This window comes from Vipera ursinii (assembly GCF_947247035.1).
Source record: "Vipera ursinii genome assembly, chromosome: 1".
In the NCBI taxonomy this organism is placed as follows: domain Eukaryota; kingdom Metazoa; phylum Chordata; class Lepidosauria; order Squamata; family Viperidae; genus Vipera; species Vipera ursinii.
Genome location: NC_139512.1, coordinates 333,611,954 through 333,632,169, shown reverse-complemented (window position 1 = coordinate 333,632,169; position 20,216 = coordinate 333,611,954). Strand labels below are relative to the sequence as shown.

The 20,216-nt window shown below is 38.2% G+C and overlaps 1 protein-coding gene across 1 annotated transcript in view; it reads right to left on the bottom strand.

Moving 5' to 3' along the window:
* Positions 1-20,216, bottom strand: part of OTOF (otoferlin) — a gene marked incomplete at both ends in the record, with an annotated part of 162,620 nt that overhangs the window by 48,382 nt on the left and 94,022 nt on the right. The window contains 11 exons of the mRNA XM_083378964.1: positions 3,759-3,859; positions 4,234-4,354; positions 5,126-5,309; positions 6,727-6,835; positions 7,518-7,741; positions 11,800-11,986; positions 12,562-12,748; positions 15,099-15,258; positions 15,779-15,863; positions 17,439-17,501; positions 19,635-19,766. Coding sequence (XP_083235090.1) covers positions 3,759-3,859; positions 4,234-4,354; positions 5,126-5,309; positions 6,727-6,835; positions 7,518-7,741; positions 11,800-11,986; positions 12,562-12,748; positions 15,099-15,258; positions 15,779-15,863; positions 17,439-17,501; positions 19,635-19,766 — 1,553 coding nt within the window. The remainder of the gene's footprint in view (positions 1-3,758; positions 3,860-4,233; positions 4,355-5,125; positions 5,310-6,726; positions 6,836-7,517; positions 7,742-11,799; positions 11,987-12,561; positions 12,749-15,098; positions 15,259-15,778; positions 15,864-17,438; positions 17,502-19,634; positions 19,767-20,216) is intronic.

Here is a 20,216-nt window from a genome sequence, read left to right as displayed (position 1 = left end):
TTCGGGCAGTTTGTTTTTGGTATAATGCCCTAATCGGTTGTAAAAAATTTTCCCCAAATTCCATTTTGTCTAAAACTTTCAACAAAAATTGCCAGTTCAATTGATCAAAAGCCTTTTCAGCATCTAAAAAGATTAGCGCAGCAGAGATCTGGTTGTGCCTTTCCAAAAACTCTAACACATCAACTATATGTCTCACATTAGTTTTCATTTGTCTTCCACTAATAAACCCCGTTTGATCCCCATGAACCACCTGTTGTAGAACCCTCATCAATCTATTAGCCAAAACCTTAGCAAATATCTTATAATCTGTATTTAAAAGCGATATCGGTCTATAATTTGTAACTAAAGTAGCATCCTGGTCTTCCTTCGCAATCAAAGAAATAAAAGCTGTTCTCCAAGACGGTGGCACCTTTCCCCCCTTCTGGATTGTCTGGAACAGTTCCTTTAACGGTTTTATCATCTCTAATTGTAAGTTTTTATAATAGGCCGCAGTCAAGCCATCAGTGCCTGGTGCTTTATCCACCTTCAGTTCCTTAATAGCTGTAAAAATTTCTTCTTCTGTAATCAGTTGATTAATCCCCTCTTTTTGTACTTGCGTAAGAACCGGGATGCTAGCCTTCTCCAAATACGTATCAATATCTTTTGCATTAATGTCCTCTTTAGTATATAATTTCGAGTAAAAATCCACAAAGGCATCTTTAATAAGATTCTGTTGATACACAACCCTTCCTTTATACTCAATCTTATCTATATTAGATGCCCTTTGTTTTTTCCTCAGTCTATAAGCTAACCATCTGCCTGGTTTATTAGCATTGCAAAAAGTATTATGCCTAGCAAACCGCAGATTGGTCACCACTTGATCAGCCATTAATTTATCAAATTGTCCTCTTAACAGTCTAATAGCCTCCTTGATCTTCACCTCCTCTGGGTTCAAAATCAAAGCCTTTTCTTTTTCCTTTATTTCATTCTCCAGTTCTTTCCTTCTAGTTTCCACTGCACGTCTATGTCTATTATTCATATATATCAACACCCCTCTCATATAGGCCTTGCTAGCATCCCAAACCATATCCATAGAGGTACCCTTATTCATATTCATCTCAAAAAAATCCTTCATCCGCTGTTTGCATTCTTCCACATTTCTCTGATTTCTAAACAAATTCTCATTTACGCGCCATGAGCGTCTATCTCCTCTTTCCTTATCAATCTCCAACCACACTGGACTGTGATCAGAGATAGTTCTTGCGCAGATTTTCACCTTTTTAGTTCTCAAAAGAAAATCATTAGTCAACAAAATAAAATCAATCCTCGAAAAAGATTGGTGTCTATCAGAATAAAATGTATAATCCTTCTCCTGCAGATGTCTCTCACGCCAAATATCTCGCAATTCCAGGTCATCCTTCATTTCAAAAAAAGATTTAGGCAGTCTAGCGTGACTTGGAATGCGCTTAAAGGCTCCAGCCTTATCCAACTGTACATCCATAACTCCATTCCAGTCCCCCATAAAAATAAAGGATTTATAATCCAACTGGATAAGCTTTGTATGAAGTAAACTAAAAAAGTCAGCTTGTTGTTGATTTGGTGCATATAATCCAACTAAAAGCGTCTTTTTACCTTCAAACAACATCTCGATCATAACATATCTTCCATGCTTATCTGCTTCAATTAGATCCGCTGTTAAGGCACTTTTAACATAAACAACCACTCCATTTTTCTTATTCTCTGCAGAAGCAACAAATTGCGTACCCAGCCTCGAGTTCAATAAGTACTTTTGATCCAAAACTCTAATATGCGTTTCTTGCAGGCATATAACATCTATCTTAAATTGTTTTAAATATTGAAAAACTTTCTTCCTCTTCTGCGGTGAGTTTAGTCCATTAACATTCCAGGTTAAAAATTTAGTTGCCATGTATATCCCCGAAAAGCTCTTGGACCACAGCTTTGATAGGACTGGTTACTTTAGGCTGTGCTCCTCCCACAGCTTGGCTATGAATGCGTTGTGAAGAATCTGAAGACTTTTGCTGATCTTGTTCTTTTATTTTCTTTGCTCGTTTTAAAGCAGCACGCGTCACTCTTTGCTCTCTAGGATCATCCAAAGAGATTGTAGCTTGATCTCCTCCAGCACCATTTTCCTCTGTTTCCTCCTCTTGTTGTTCTTCTTCTCCAGATCCCTTTCCAGCTTCCAGGAGCGTTAATGGGGTTGCTTTTAAGACATTATTGTAGAAATCACGTGCTTGTTTCACAGTAATCAGCCTATACCTTTTACCTTCATACATCACCATCAGCCCATCTGGAATCTCCCATCTGAACCTTATATCTCTTTGCTTGAGCTCTTGCACAAGAAATGTATAGTCCTTTCTTCCCCTTAAAATCCTTGGAGGAATTTCTTTTAAAACCAAGACTTCTTGTTCAGCAATCACCACCTTAGCATCATAGGCAGCTTGTATAACTTGATCTCTAATTTCTCTTTTTGCAAAATAAACCACCACATCTCTAGGCAACTTTCTCTGTCTAGAAATCCATGAATTCACCCGAAACACTTTATCCATAGCTGCTCTTATTTCAGATGCTGGCTGGTTCAATACCCCTTCGAGAGCCTCAGAGATCAGCTGCTTTAAATCTTCTTTAACATTCTCTTTTAAGCCTCTAATTCTGACAGCAAACTGCATCTGGTAATATTGGGCAAGGCTTAACTCCCTTTCCAACTTGCCTCTTACATTTTCATTCTCCCGTGCTTTTACTTCTAATATGGCATTCCTTTGAGCCAAATCATCCACTTTTTCATCTAAATCTTCCACACATTCCGCCACTTTATGCACTGAAGTCAAAATGTCTACCTTCATCACGCTGTACTTCTGTTCCATCCTCTCTTCCATTCTTTCCTCAAATTTCTCCAATTTCTCCTCCATCTGTGCAAATTTATCAGCAATTGATTGATTAATTGATTCCAAAAGTACCTGGGCATGTTTATCCAGGGCATCTCGCAAATCCTTCGATGTCAGCACTTCAGGAGGGTGCAATGCCTGTAGTGATGATTGTTGCACCGGCGAGGATCCTCCACTCCGAAGAGTTTTAGAGGGAGGTTTAGCCGCCATCTTTTAATCCTCAATTATGACGCACTTTCAATTAAAGTTTAAAAAAGTCCAACAAGTTCGAGAGTATAGTAAAATAGTCCTCTTCACCTTTTCCTCTTGTACCGCTCTGCCTGCTCCTTTAAATCATAGTCCTTTCTTCAGGCAGGGATGGTTCGCAGACGCCTGGCTCTGCTCCAGGAAGTTCGGAGCAGAGACGACGGCCAGCTGGGAGCAACCCAGGCTTCGGGGGAGTTCGATCCTTCAGCCGCCCAAGCTCCAAGCTCAGGCGGCCTCGGAGAACTCTACCCCTACCTGGGGCCTCATCCCCTCCTCTTCTCCCGAGGAGGGGGCTTCAATTTCGCCCGAACAGCTGATCGGCGCTGTTTCGGGCGAAAAAACAAACAGCTGAGCCGCGGGCAGCCAGGGGAGGCTGTCTTCGGCGCCGCGCCGCCACCGGAAGTCAAATAAAGTTAATTTTGAAGTGGCACAATACTAGGTGGGCAGGAGCTGAGGTAAGTAATGGGAGCTCACCCCATTGTGTGGCGCTTGGGTCTTGAACCCCAGCTGCCAGCTGACAAGCTCAGCATCTTTAACTGCTGAGCCATAGTGGAGATAAACCTCATTAATTATTTGAATCAAGAGTCTTAAGAGGCAGCTGGCCATCTCCAATCCCCTTTCCTGACTTACAGACATCCACTGCTCAGTTCTTCCAGCACTCCTCGGAGACGGCGCTCTGGGTGTGGTTTTTCAGTTTTGATCATCTCATGCACATCATTGAGGCCTTCTTCCTAAAGGAGCAGAAGTGATTTTCAGTAGGCAGTGCTAGAGTGTGAGATTTATTTATTTATCTATTTATTTATTTATTTATTTATTTATTTATTTATTTATTTATTTATTTATTTATTTATTATTTAAATTTATATACCGCCCTATTCCCGTAGGACTCAGGGCGGTTTACAGGGAAAATTAAAATACATAGCATACAAAATTAAAATCAGTTAAAACTATGATTAAATTACAGTCCCTGAAGTTAAACTAAAACCCAATTAAATTAAATTAATTAAAACCCCTCAGTCAGATTTGCACTACTCATTCCAGAGGCATTTAATTCCACCCCACCCCGTCTTCGTCTCCCCCTCTTGTCTTCTTTGCAGGTACTCACCAACTTGTCTGCAATCTTGTCAATGATATTTGAATTGTACAAACGTCGTCTCTGGTCCTGCCACCAACTCTTGATATAAATACAAGGTTTCTTGTCAAAATATGGTAAATGAAAATAGTTCCTGTAATAGCGGGAGAAAGAGGGACATATTTTCAATCTGTATCACAATAGCCTTTCCCCCCATTTATTAGTACTTTTCTCTAATAATGGTAGTCCTCAACTAACAAGATTTCATTTAGTGACTGAAGTTATGACAACACTGAAAAAAGTGCCTTATGACTGTTTTTTCACTTTTGTTGTAGCATCCCCGTGGTCACATGGACAAAGTTCAGATGCTTGCAACTGACTCATATTTATGACGGCTGCTGTGTCCCAGGGTCATGTGATCAATTTTTGTGATCTTCTGACAAGCAAAGTGAATGGGGAAGCCAGATTTACTTAACAACCATGTTACTAACTTAACAACTGCAGTGATTCACTCAACAACTGTGGCAAGAAAGGTCGTAAAATGGGGCAAAATTCACTTAACAAATGTCTCACTTAGCAACAGAAATTTGGGGCTCAGTTGTGGTTGCAAGTCAAAGACAAAGACTTACTGTACCTCTTGTGCTACATGGAAACTGGGACAAAATTTTCCAAGATAGGAAAATAATGAACACATCAGAAGATTCTTCCACTGGTCTTTTACCGAAAGAAATGTAAATGCAATAGTGACAAAGTCTTAGCACAAAAGTCTTCTGGGTTTTTGCCATTTCTCCTACATGGTACTGAAGATGGGGAAATGCAGTATCATTTGCCCCATCTCTGAATCAAAGAAAAGAAAATATACAGCTTAACACCCAATCAAAGATCCTATAGTCTTCCTCTTTTCAGACTGGCCAAGCTCACTTGCCTGTCAGTAATCAATGGTTTCATGGCTGGAGAAGTAGAGACTGACAAAAATTCCCCATCAATATTGGACTCCTCATCACTGTCATTCTGTAGCAGCTCAGATTCCTCCTCATTGCCATCCCCACCATCTTTCCTCTTCTTGATGCTGGGCCTGGATATGCCGTCAATTTCATTGCCATAATTGCCTTGGAGAAAAGAAAAAGGAATCAGATTCTGCAGGATGAAGAATGGAAAGATTATACCATTGATTAGAGCCTTGCCGAATCATATCATGATATCTTGGATATACCCAGAAGTTGGATTATGCTTTTAGGCATGAAGAGAACTACCATAATGCCCAAACTCAAGAAATGAGTTTCTGGGATAACATTGTCAAGTGAGATTTCCTAGTTACACTTCAATGGATTAGTGTTATATATAGCCAGCAGATAGGAAGTGGAAGAAACATAGAACCTAAAATGTGAATAAGACTGATATTACATAAATCATTCTCAAGAACATGACAATTTTCTTGATCATGCTCCCCTGTCATTATTCAATGTTGAAAGTGATTCATATTTTCTTATGCTCCACATCTGGATAGCTTTTATATTGAGCTGCATCAGAAGGATTGAAATATAAATCACAAAAAAACTCAGACAAAAAATAATGTGAACAGTCATGGTGACGGCAAGTTTCAAAATCACCTATACAATTCATCACACATCAGAATCATATCTGTATCCTATATCAAGAACCACCACCACCATCATCATCGCCGCCACCACAGACCACCCTGAAGCAATGTTACTGAAATCATGGTACAAATTTGTATTTGAAACCCTGACATCTTGATATGTCATTTTAAACCATTTATATCAATATGCATATTTTAGTCAAATATTTCTCTCTACCAATGATCCTGTTTTAATATTTGAAAAAAATAGTAACTAAAGTTGAAGTATAGCTTGATGAGTGAGAGAGTCAGTGAGGACTTTTCATTTTACCTATTTTATAAGCCACAGTTTCATCCAGAAATATATTTATGGGAAGAAGAATACATGAAAAAATTCAAACAATACTGAAGGGTTAAAATAATATAATAAAATGAACAGAGTTGTGGATGTTTAACTTACTAGAAATATAACCAATGTAAAGTTTAAAATGCAAAAAGAATATAGTACGCTCTGTCCTAAGCACACTTCCTTGTAGATGGCAATTCTTATTAAGGGGTTGTCATTGGGAAAAAAGTACACATACAAGTATGTGTCCTTAAGTTCTGTCTATTGAAGGTCAGATAGAAACATTTGATTTTGTGTTGCATAGTAACTATAGTATATTAAACATAGACATCTTTAATCAATTCTATTTGCAGAATTTTAGAATACCTACAAAATGAAATCTAACTATAAATTTGCAATCATTTTCAGGAGTTTAGGAATTCAACAATTTTTCATAGTGAAAAAGCATTTTCCAGACTGAAACAATTATGCAAGTTCATCCTTCTTGTTCAGATTCGTGAAAAAGCCATTTCATACTTTCAGTTCTGCTTGTATGGTATCACAGAAAGCAAATCTCCCTCCTAAAGCCACATCCCATACTTAACAAAATTCCTTCACAAACCTATTGTGACCTCAAAATTGGTTGGCTTGTCTCCATTCTTCCTGTCAATCATGGTAGCCTCCAGGAAGGATCCAAAGAGGAAAAACTCCTCCATCTTGCCTGTGCAGCTCTGTGGTGTGGGGTGGAATATAAACACAGCAGGTTTTATAAATATAGTGAAGGATTTCAACCTATGAAAATGAGTTGTGACATATTAATTTAGATCATTGGTCAATGTCATAGGTAAAAACATGGTACCAGGGACGGCAATATGTCTGCAAATAATCCCTTTGATGCCCACCAGTTTTCTTGAAACAGGGAGACATGGGAGACATATTGTGAAGAAACAAATTCTTACTGAACAGGCAGTTTATAAGAGTATCCATAACAATTCTCAACATTTTAGAGGAGTTCACCAACTCCTAAAGATTACCTAGTAAGCTTTTTACTTATTTATGGGAATGTACCAGAGATTTTGTACACACAAAGCATGCAATTTAGTAATGAATTGTTTTGGCTTTTTAAAACCAACTATGACTAACTCGGAACTGAGTTTAGGTTTGTGCATTCAGATGAATCAAACCTAGAACTCCAGACATACAGCACCTCTTGGCCATATTGCCGAAACACAACTCTATTGTTTTCTTAGGTCTTCCTCAATATGACAGCTCTTGGTTCACACTGAAAAACAGAGCTATTTGCAATAAAGAATGGATTAAAGTCCATGGAAACGAGGCTTCCCCAGTAAATTTGATTGTGTGATAATACTGACAACATAAGATACTATAGTTATTACAGCATAGGAAACATACATCAGTGACAGGAGTTGCTAATTCAGCTTGAACTTCTGTGGAACTGGTGATGTCAGGGTTGCTGGTATCCAAGATCTCTACTGCTAGACCAAGAAGCAGACGGGCTCGGAAGGAAACCCCTTCACCCAGGCCTTCATTCAAGTCCTGGTGCTCATCCATCAGAGTATAGTTGCGGGTGGACCCATACATGTTTACCCAGGCAGGGCCGAATGTGGGCAAGAAACCTTGTAGAGATCAAAATAATTGGATAAATGCTCATATTGAAACAGCTTTTAACAATTAAGTTGGTTCATTTGCAACACATGTTGCCAGAATAGTCCTGTTATACTGTATTAGATACTAATGTCTAGTAAGTCTTGGTGGAGCAGTGGGCTAATGCCTCTTTAAGTAACACCAGCTGCCTGCAATTAGTGCAGGTTCACATCCCACCAGGCTCAAGGTTGACTCAGCCTTCCATCCTTCCAAGGTAGGTAAAATGAGGACCCAGATTGTTGGGGGCAATTAAGCTGACTTTGTAATAATGCCGCTGTGGTGTGTGTGAAAGCCCTAATAAGCAGGCATATACATAGAATGAAGGCTACTGCTAAGCTTGTAAGCCGCCCTGAGTCTTCGGAGAAGGGCAGGATATAAATGGAATTAAAATAAAAATAAATAAAATAACTATCTATCTTCCTCCATATTGTTTCCTCTAGCCTTTGCTACCTTTTCTTCTTCTGGGTTTCAACAGAGGTCTGGTAATTTCTTTCTTTCTTTTTTTTTTTTTTTGCAAATTTTATTAATTTTCTAATATTACATTCACACATTTGAAAAGCAACGTGGTGACTGAGTAGTAGTAATAGATATCATTAGTACAGATTTCAGATTGCTACCATAAACATTTGCTCTTTTTCCCTTCATATATACTGTCTATTTGTAAATTAAAAGACAAGTTTTATCTTATCAATCACATAAAAATAACTTTCTTACATATATCCATATTTAGTTTACACATATTCTAGTTGTTTTAAGATACAATCTTTTAAACAATCAATGACCTAATATATTTTTCAATTTTAATTTCCACTAACATTTAGATTTAATATTTGATATTAATCATTCCCAAAATTTTTAATATACTCCCAATTCATCTCTCACCATTCCTCACAAAATCTAACATTTGAAATAGACATCCAGTCTGCTTAACTTCTCACCCTTTATGTCAACAAATTGAGAATACAATATGATATCCTTCCTTTTTGCTAGTTTTTTTAAAATAGTAATCAAAATTTCTTTTTATTTCAGTATTTAATGCTTCCTCTCTTCCTCTTTGTGTCTGCTATCTCTTGCTTAAACCAATAATTTTCATTTTTAACGTTCCATATAGACCTATTTATTACTTTCAATAATAAGTTTTTAGCTTATCTACATTATTCACCTTTACATGACCTTTATGCACAAATCAATATTCAAATTAGCTATTAGTATTTATACTGCTAAATTTTAATGACCATTTTTTTTCTTTATCTCAGTTCATAACAACGTCTTGTGTTCAACATGCACATCTTATCTATTTAAGTACATTCTGTTTTGGATTTCAATAAGATGGTCGAAACTCCATTCTTCTTGAGTCTTATTCTGGCTTTTTTCCTTTGCCAAATCATCTTCCATGTCCTTGTTTTTGGGTCATCGAACCAGTCTCCTTGTAATATCATGTATATTAATTGATATTGGCAAAACCATCCAGTCACTATGTTTTTGAGAGGGACACGGTGGCTCAGTGGGTTAGGACACTGAGCTTGTCAATCAGAAGGTCGGCAGTTTGGCGGATTGAATCCTGAGTGCCACGTAGCAGAGTGAGTGCCTGTTACTCATCCCAGCTTCTGCCTACCTAGCATTTCGAAAGCACATAAAAAATGCAAGTAGAAAAATAGGGACCACTATGGTGGGAAGGTAACAGCGTTCTGTGTGCCTTTTCCTTTTTCCAAGTTGTCGATGTCTTTTCTGGATTTTCAAATGTCAATATTTGTTGAATAGTAGATTCTTCTGTCATAGTATTTGAATGTTTCATTTTTTCTATTGTATTTTATATAGATGGTTCTTTAGTTGTAGTCAAAGTGTAGGCTTTCATACCTGGGCTGTCTTCCTGTTCCTTCCTATAGCCTCTTAGTATTTCATTGGTTGTGGTAAGAGTTTGAATTAGTATTTTCAATATAGAGATAATTTGTTGATCTTCATCCATGAGGAAATTTTGTTCCTGGTCTTCTTCCATATTGGTATTTTAGACTAAAGGCTTTACACTTAGAAAATCCAAAAGAGAGAAAAAGTTTTTTTTCTAGGTAGGGAACACAGAGCCTTTCACAGCTGTTGTTTCAAAATTCTCAAGGTTAGGTATCTTATCTATTTCCCTGGGCAGTCAGCCAGGCCCCTTTTAAAGTTTCCCTTTGAGTCCCAAAGTTATTTTAATATTTTCAGTTATATATATATATATATATACATATATACATATATATATATATATATATATATATATATATATATATATATATATATATATATATGTATATATATATATATATATATATATATATATATATATGTATATATGTATATATATATATATATATATATACATATATATATATATATATATATATATATATATATATATATATATATATATATATATATATATATATATATATAGTTTTATATATAAAAGAAAAAACCCAGATTTCCAGCAGAAGTAGATAATGAAAAATTAAGAGTAAAAGATCTTTCAGTCGACATGCTTTGAAAAATAATGTTCCAATTGGGATTCAGTTACTTTTTCAATGTTTTAAACACCCCTAGGTACTTATTCGCCACTCTTTCTGGAGGGAGGGCCAAAGTCCCCCTTCCCTCACTGCAGGGGGGAGAATGCTCAGCAGTTTAAGGAGGTACAGAAAATAATTAGGGTGTAAAAGAGATAGATCTCACCCAGTCTCTTCCGTGCTGCTTTAAGAGTCTCCTGGTGGAAAATGTGACTTCGGCTGTTCACAACCTAGGGACGAGCCATAATGGCCGTTCCTTTCATCCACCGGTTTGGAGGGATCGCCAGGTCTAATGGGAGAGTTGTGGCTCTCCCGTGATCCAGCGAGCGCCCCTCCTTGCTGGTCACCTCTTTGGGGTGACTTTTGGCCCTTTTCAGGGGCCCCCAGCAATGTGAAACTGGACAGGGGAGAGAGAGCAAGTCTCCCAGCCATCCATAGCAGCTGCGTGGCAAACTGGAAACCTGGTCTGGTAATTTCTGTTGATGTTATGCTCACACCTATCATTTACTATTTATTTCCAATGTTTTAAGCCTAGTAGTTTCATTTCTTTTCCACTGCTGATTGTTGAAGATGCAAGTAGGCCTGAGATGAAGTTGCAATTGTAGCAATGGAGATGATATTGTCTAGGCATATATACCTCATAATAATAGCATAACAGAATAACAGAGTTGGACGGGATTTGGAGGTCTTCTAGTCCAAACCTTGCTCAAGCAGGAAACTCTATATCATTTCAGAGAAATGGTTGTTTAATCTCTTCTTAAAAACCTCCAGTGTTGGTGAGCCCCCACAATTTCTGGAGGCAAGTCGTTCCATTTATTAATTGTTCTAACTGTCTGGAGATTTCTCTTTAGCTCCAAATTGGTTCTCTCCTTGATTAGTTTCCATCCATTGCTTCTTGTCCTCCCTTCAGGTACTTTGGAGAATAGGTTGATCAACTCTTCTTTGTGGCAGCCCCTTAGTTATAGGAACACTGCTTTCATGTCATCCCCCAGTCCTTCTTTTCATTAAGCTAGACACACTCAATTCCTCCAACTGTTCTTCATATTTTAGCCTCCAGTCCCCTAATCATTTTGTTGCTTTTCTCTGTACTCTTTCTAGGATCTCAACATCTTTTTATATTGTGGCAACCAAAACTGGATGCAATATTCCAAGTGTGGTCTTGCCGAGGCATTATAAAGTGGTATTAACACTTCATGTGATCTTTTTGAAGGCAGTACAGCTGGACAAGGGAATGTTGTCAGAAGAGATACGTTGCCAGGATATTATCATTGAGGGATATAGGGTGAGGAAGTCATGGTGGCCAAACCCACTGAAGTTTTAAGTCTTTTTTTAAAATGCATTCCATTATAAGACATTTGTGTACCTTTGTTGTAAACAGAAAAATGTAACTAGATTTGGGGACAACTTGCCATAAAATGAAGAATAGGAACAAAACCCATTAAGTGGGCAAAAAATAAAGGTGTCTGAAGACAGAATTTCTGCATCCTCCCTACCTTTGTCTCCTTCATTGGAGATCTTCCTCAGATCGATGAAATGGGTTCCAATAGCCACATCATTGACCTTGTCAGAATCTCGGATCTGGACCTTGATCCTTTTGCAGAGAGGGGGAAACATCTCTGTGAAAACTATCTGCTCATTCCAAACAGGTTCATAGCTGCTCTTCTGGACAGAAGTTTTCCCCTGGGCCATGGACATAAGATTGAAATAATTTTAGAACCTGATAGATTAGGGCGTCCATATTTTTAACTTTTCCTTATTGCTGCTCTTCCTAGATCAGTATGAAGCGATATGGCATCTCCGAACAAGAAGGCTCTGTATGACTATCATTACTATATCTTGGGAAAATGCACATGTAGATTCCCTCGTATTCTTTTAATACCTTAGAAGCAAATTATTTCACATATTCAAATGCTGAAAACATATTTGGAGCTAAATTGAAATCTGTCTTTCACAACGGTGTGATTAGTTTGTGTCAGGTCAATTGTCATAACACTTCAGTCAGCATGATCTCTGTTAAATGTATCTGGAGAGTATCAGGTTAGGAAAAGCTGCACTAAGGTACTTGGACTAAATTAAACTTCTGACTAATGATCTGAGTCCCTACTAAAAATGCCAGTTCCTATGCTAGGATAACATAAACCTATTTATAAATTTCACAAATTTATACATACTTTATTTATTTATCACACTTATATAAAATAAACATGAATGGTTGTCAGACCTGATCCATCAAGATCTCACTGGATATCACATACCTTCTGTCCAGCAAAAAACACCTGTGCGTAAGGATCCACCAGGTCTTTGTTTTCCCCAATGAGAGCTTTTTTCACATTGGCCATGATGCTAGTGTTCATGCGTGGAAGCCCCTCTGCCCGATAAATCTTAATATAGAAGCGAGCCCATTGCCTTTCTGAAGGAACTCCATCTGGAAGCAGTAGGTTCCTGCAAGACACAGTAAATCAAGGATTAATGAAGAACACTAATTATACTCAAAGCAGTGCTTCAGGTGGTCTAGGAACTGGAGGAAAAGTGTAATGTGGCATTAGAAGTGTCATTAGAAGTGGATGTGAGTCAAGATGGGCAAACTATATACCACAGAGCAAAAGTGTGTAAGAACAGGAAAGGTAACTCATGGGCTACATCTTGCCTTGGTTCTTTTTTTGATAATCGTGGTGTTCTTCCAGCTCATACTGCTAAAATTCAGTGGTAAATTGTTGGAAAACATTAGCATGATCCCCTTTGATTATATTGCAGTACCAGTTAATCAAGGTTTTTTATATTTATATATTTATATATATTATATTTTTATACCGCCCTTCTCCTGAAGGACTCAGGGCGGTGTACAGGGCAATAAATATAAAAACAGAATACAAAAGTTAAAAATGATTAAATATAATGCCCAAATTTAAAACAATAAAACCCCAGCCCTAACCCATCAAACCAGGTCAGATTGCTCAAATAAATACGTTTTTAGATCGCGCCGGAAGGAGCGAAGGTCCTTTAGGAATTTTGGTGAAGATTTTTTTTAAAGTATTAAGCTTCTAACAGTTCTTATTGTACAGGTCGTCCTCGACTTACGACCACAGCTGAGCCCAGAATTTCTGTTGCTAAGTAAGACAATTGTTAAGTGAACTCTGCCCCATTTTACAACCTTTCTAGCCACAGTTCTTAAGTGAATCACTGCAGTTCTTGAGTTGTTAAGTGAATCTGACTTCCCCATTGACTTTGCTTCTCAGAAAGTCACGAAAGGTGATCACCTGACCCCGGGACACGGCAACCATTATAAATATGAGTCAGTTGCCATGTGTCTGAATTTTGATCATAGGACCATGGATGCTACAACAGTAGTAAGTGTGAAAAGTGGTCATAAGTCATTTTTTTCAGTGGCATTGTATCTACAAACAGTGGCTAAATGAACTGTTGTAAGTTGAGTACTACCTGCATCTCTAAAACTTCAAAATTCTCCCTGAAACAAAAAAGGGAAATAAAATAGTAAGCCCACCTTATGTCTCCTCATGATGTCATAGTATCTCCTTATCGTTTTGTCATGGCTAAAATTTTAGTAATGATGATTGGTAGTGGTGATGGTATCATTCTCAGCTACAAAAAGGATGCCCCCCCCCCTACGCTAGAGGAAAAAAAAAACTTACATAGAGGACATGAAGGAATATCTCTTACGCTTCAACCTAGTTAGATTTTGCTCCTTTGTTTGCAATCTTGGGAGGTTTTCTTTGCTATCTCAGTGTCAAAAGGGCAGGAAACAGATCTTTTTCTCAGGGCCTTAAAAGTAATATTTTCATACTACAGATTTGCCCAGGTCTCTCTCTCTCTGTCTGTCTGTCTTTTAAATTTAAGGTTATTTGTGAAAATCTGTCCACTTTTTCACCAGCATGAGCTGGATGGCCATATAAATCATATAAACAAACAGAAAAATAAGTAAAAAAACAAACCATAAGTAAACTAATCCACAACTGCAGAGTCGAGATATGACATTTGAGATTGAAAGTGCAAAAAAATAGCAAAGAACAAACATTACAAATGAAGGGTGGCTTTCTTGGCCAAGAGTACCCTAGAAAAGATGAAGCCAATAGACCAGTTTGTGTGTGTGTGTGTGTGTGTGTGTGTGTGTGTTTGTGTGTGTGTGTGTGTGTGTGTGTGTGTGGTAATTTTGAGGAGAGACAAGGTGAGCATTTTTCCTTCTCTAAGTTTTCAAACAGCAAACAGATGCAGAACCAGGTTCAAAGTTGCCCTGAAAGAAACTATGACTGATAATGTCAGAAGAATAATTTAGGAAAGAAGAAATATTTATTCCTAAAAGCAAAACAGTTTGCCTTTACTGGCAGTCTGCAGAGAAACAGTATACAGCAGCAGATTTTTATAGGGGGAGCTTGTCCAAGGTGAAGTGTCTACCTGCTGTTTCTAGGGTGGCATTTGAAGTGTGTGTTTCTCTCTCTGTGTGTGTGTGTAGGCTTATTCTTGTGAACATGCAGTTCCTCTGTGAGACCTAATTTAATTAACTCTGTGTTTGCAGACCTTATCCTTTGATTTGTGGATTAGGTCTGAGTAACTTAGTTGGAGTTTGAGGAAGTGTGCTAATTTCAGTTGATTAACTTAGTTTCAGCTTGACTGTTAATTATCTAGTGGAGACACTGATTCTCAGGCCATTGTGGATTCTGTTAATATTTTAAGGGAAGATGGAAACAGTATAAAGAATAAAATATATCTGGATATAAAACTTCTCACAATAACATGGGGGGAAACCCAACCCTGCCCCGCAACTCCTACTTCTCACCCTTCGATATCATCCTCATCTGTCTCATTAGCTTTGTGTGGAGTCTTAATATTATCTCCTTTGCCCACCACTGCGATGTCAACCTTCACGTAGCCTTTCAGCCCAGCCGTGATATCCTCCGGGTCAGACAAGATGGCCCACTTGTGGTAGAATTGATGCTCTGCAAGGAAAGGGGAAGAAAGTACATTGGCTTCAAACATTCCTGTCTGAGCACAGCAGCATTTGCAGAATGACATTATTTTTTAATCTAGTCTTATATTCCATCTTATGAATGTGGTTTCCTCCAATAGTCCAAAACTATTGACTAATTAAATATAATCTACTGTGTTTGGATGAACATATAAACTAGAATAAACATTTAAAAAGCGGAAAGCAATGCTTCTGAGAATCCCATGGCCATGCTGGAGGAGAAGGGAGGCCACAAGAATTACACTTTTGCTGTGGTCTGACAACCAGCTGGGACATTGATGAAAGGCTACATTAGACATGGGTGGATCTAATTCTGCTGTCAGTAGAAACTGGATATTTCATAGCTCCTGGAATACAGACCTGGGAAACTGCATGGAAATGAGTTCTTGATATAAAGTGCCTCTCAAGCAAAATTTCCAAGACCAGAAAAAGCAGGAGGCTTTCTCTTACACAGCTCTTTCCTCCACAAAATATTATTTTCCATTACACACCTGGCTGAGTGTAAACGGTTCCCACATCCATTTTGAAAGACCCCACCAAGGTTCCACTGCGCAGTAAGTTCTTGGAGTGAATCACCTACAGTTTAACAAAACAAAGGTAATTTCAGGCACAGAGGACCACAGGATGGCCAAAAAACCTGCCTTGGATTTAGCTGCCACCACCAGAATGCCTACGGAATGTTCTCCCCAAGGAGATTTTTCTGCCTCCACCTCAAGGCACCATCCCTCTAAAGCAAAGACCTTTCTTATTTTTCTGAGCATCTGAGTATCTCTTAAATGGAATTTTTACACTATTTAACATACGGTACTTAAAAGAGGGACTGTAAAATTTTAGTCTCTGTTTTACAGAACAACAAAGTCATGTGACTAAATAAGATTGCAGTGGTTGGGATTATATAGAGCCATGGTGGCACAGTGGTTAGAATGCAGTCCTGCAAGCTACTTCTGCTAACTGCCGGCTGCCAGCAGTTTGGCAGTTCGAATCTCTCCAGCTCAAGGTGGACTCAGCCTGAGGTCGGTAAAATGAGGACCCAGATTGTTGGGGGGCAATATGCTGACTGTGTAAACCCATTAGAGAGGATTGTAAAGCAATGTGAAGCAGTATTTAAGTCTGCTATTGCTATTTTCTCCCCCCCACACACAAATTTTCCCTCTATTTTAATTAATTGACTGAATGCTGATTCTACTCTATTCTGTTCTGTTCCTTTATGTTCTGTTCCACTCCATTCTATTCTGTTCTATTCCATTAGTATTCTATTCCATAAGTAAATAAATAATATAAAATGAAGTATACACATTTGAGAAATATAAGAGACATTAAAATACAATCATGTTAATGTCAATATAAAGCTGTATTTCAGCAGGTGAAGTGCTAATGAGCCTAAAGCTGCATGTATTGCAGGCTACCAAAAAGATAATTATTATTAAATTGTTCAAATTAAGGAAAAGCTCACATTTCTCTAAGGGTCACATTTCCCTCTGCTTGTTTATCAGTTATTGTCTTTTTGCTAATCTCAGGAGAGAAGCAAAGATGCTGCAACTGCACACATCTTACTGAAAAGATTTGTCATTTGAGTGCAATAATTTCAGATTGCTAGTTCTACTAACTTTTCAAGACAGCTGTGCTGTCAAAAATGTAATTCTAAATAGATAAATAGATAAACATTAATGTAAACTGAAAATCAACACCAATAAGAGGCAATGGCAAACTATATTTACATTGGTGCCAACAAAGTGAGATGGATAGCAATAACACTTAGACTTATATACTGCTCCATAGTGATTTACATCATTCTCTGAGCAGTTTACAACGTCAGCATATTGCCCCTCAACAATTTGGGTCCTCATTTTATCGACTTCAGAAGGATGAAAGGCCCGGGTCAATCTTGAACTGGTAAGGATCGAATTCCTGGCTATGGGCAGAGTGTGCCTGCAATACTGCATTCTAACCACTTCACCACCATGGTTGAATATGAAGTCATCAGGTTCCAAGCTCAGCTCAAATGAGAGCTACGTTCCCCATTATTTATCCATATCAACTCTAACTGAATTTCAGGTTACCAACTTTCAAGATGGGAATACTTTCTTCTTCAGTCATGCTTCAGGGACTGTGCCAACTGAGAAAGTGAACTGAGAGGTAAACATTGCTCACCGATAATTTGATGATTTTATCAAACATGACATCTGGGGGAATATGAAAGTCAAAGACAAAATACTGAAACAGAAAAAGAGAGAGAGAGATAAAAGGGTTACCAAGGTCCTTTATAGTGAAACGATCAGTAATAAAGAATAAAATGAAAATAGTAAGTCATTTTGTTTTCTCCAGACATATTTCATTACAGTTTGATTGTCTAAAAAAATATGGCCATCCAATATTTAATTTTGCCCTTAGGCAGACTAGGAGCACTGGTAAAACAAATCTAGGGATAGGATGCTAATTTGAGAAAGACATAAATATTCCCTATGTCAAAGCAGCCCCAGGGTTTTCCTCAGAACCCTGCGGAAAAACGTCTGTGGAGATTCTCAGTTTTCCAGGCCATAGTTGTCTCAAAGGTGGCTTTTCAAAAAGCAACTGGATTATTTTTTTCCTTTTCTCAACAGAACCTATCCTTCCATCCCCACCCCCCACCATCAGAACTGATGAAGCTTTTGAATGAAAAGTGAAATGTTTTCTTCTTCTTCCTCAAGGAAAAAACAGTCCAGTTGCTTTTTGAAAAAGCACCTTTGAGACTGGAGAAGAATGGTAAGGCTAAATAAACATTTGTGGTACTTCTAAGCCAAGGGTCTTCAAACTTGGCCCTTTTATGACATGTGGACTTCAACTCCCAGAATTCCTCAGCCAGGCACACTGGCTGAGGAATTCTGTAAGTTGAAGTCCACAATTCATAAAAGCACCAAGTATGAAGACCCCGGTTCTAAGCAATGAAAAAGCATGTTAATATAATCATAACCTGAGAATCAAAATTGAATGAAAACAATTTTACTATTTGGCTAATGGAATCATACTTTATTTTGTAAATTACTCTACTTTATTTTGTAAATTACTCTACTTTATTTTGTAAATTACTCTACTTTATTTTGTAAATTACTCTAGGTCAGGGGTAGGCAACCTCGGCTCTTTTATGACTCATGGACTTCAACTCCCAGAATTCCTGAGTCAGCTATGCTGACTCAGGAATTCTGGGAGTTGAAGTCCATGAGTCATAAAAGAGCCGAGGTTGCCTACCCCTGCTCTAGGTGGATGAGCATTCACTATTTCCAGACTAAATGTTGCAGTATAACCCCCACCCCTCATCCCCATTATTTTTATTTTCTAAGAATGTTTAGAAAGAGAGAGGAGTGCCTTTGGACATACTGAGCCCAGGCATTATGTTGGAAATGCAATGCCATGTAGTTTTCATATTTTGAAATAAAAATTGCTAATGTAGATAAAAAGGTGGTGTTTATGAGGCAGGAATTAAGACAAAGGTCCAGCCCTGGCCTAATCTGCCACCTGTAATACAGTAAATAGGAAGAGCAGAAACATTAGCCCTGATTACATGATAAACAATATGATGTTGTTGTTGTTATTTGTTGTTAGCTGTGAAGTCGTGTCCGACCCTTCGCGACCCCATGGACAACGTTCCTCCAGGCCTTCCTGTCCTCTACCATCTTCTGGAGTCCATTTAAGCTCACGCCTACTGCTTCAGTGACTCCATCCAGCCACCTCATTCTCTGTCGTCCCTTTCTTCTCTTGCCCTCAACCTTTCCCAGCATGAGGCTCTTCTCCAGTGATAAACAATATAGCCATTATTATATCCAATGGTCCTGCTGTCTAGGGAGATTCTCAGTCATCCAGGTCATAGTTATTCCAAAGATGTTTTTTCATGAGGCAACTGGACTTTCTTGTTTTTCTTTGAAGATGTTTCACTTCTCATCCAAGAAGCTTCTTCAACTCTCAGAAGCTGAAGAAGCTTCTTGGATGAGAAGCGAAACATCTTCAAAGAAAAACAAGAAAGTCCAGTTGCCTCGTGAAAAAGCATCTTTGGGACAATGGTCCTGCACTTCCTTTCCACCAATCAATTTGCTGACCTAAATACTAAACAAGCTTATATCAGGATTTTTTTTCTAAGTACTGACAAAGATGCTCCAGTTCACCTCTTTTTAATATTCTGAGTTCTTGGTGGGAATTTCTCCACTTGCCTATGAAGATAGGCAATGCTTCAGCCCTCCTGCAGAAATCATTTCCCAAGCCTCATTGATAGCTAGGAGGAACCTCTTTTTTCCATATTTGCTGGAGGTTTTTTTCTAACCTGAATATCCATCAAGAAGGAATTGACAGGTCAGTTGTTACAAGTAGCAAGCTAACCTCATTATAGTAGGGGCAATTAGTTGATTCCTTCATGGATGTGTACTTCTTCTCATCTCCCACTTCCACACACACCACAGGATCCATGTTGAGCCCCACCAGCTGCCGTGCTTCAATAACTGTGATGCTGACCTGGTGAGAGAAGAAAAAGAAACACATAGTTAGATTCATTCCCAAAGATCCATCATCTTCCTTCTAATTTCCTTCTTCTCATTTCCTTCCTAAAAGGAGCTACATGCTACCTATGGGTGCTGTGCAAAAGCCAGAAAGGCTTGTCAATTTGCAACATCTTAAGAGGTTGTAGGTGCTTCAACACTGGAGGTTTTTAAGAAAAGACTGGACAACCACCTGTCTGAAATGGTATAGAAGGGTCTCCTGCTTGAGCAGAGGATTAGACTAGAAGACCTTTAAGGTTCCTTCCAGCTCTATTCTGATTGAAAGGGGATCTCTGTTATTAAGTAATCCTGCTCCATCAGCTAGAAGCAGGATGGAGAATATAACTGCTTCACACAACATACTATGCTAAATTGTGGTTAGCAAGTTTATGCTTCAGAATGTTGTGTGAACCAAAGCAGTTGCATT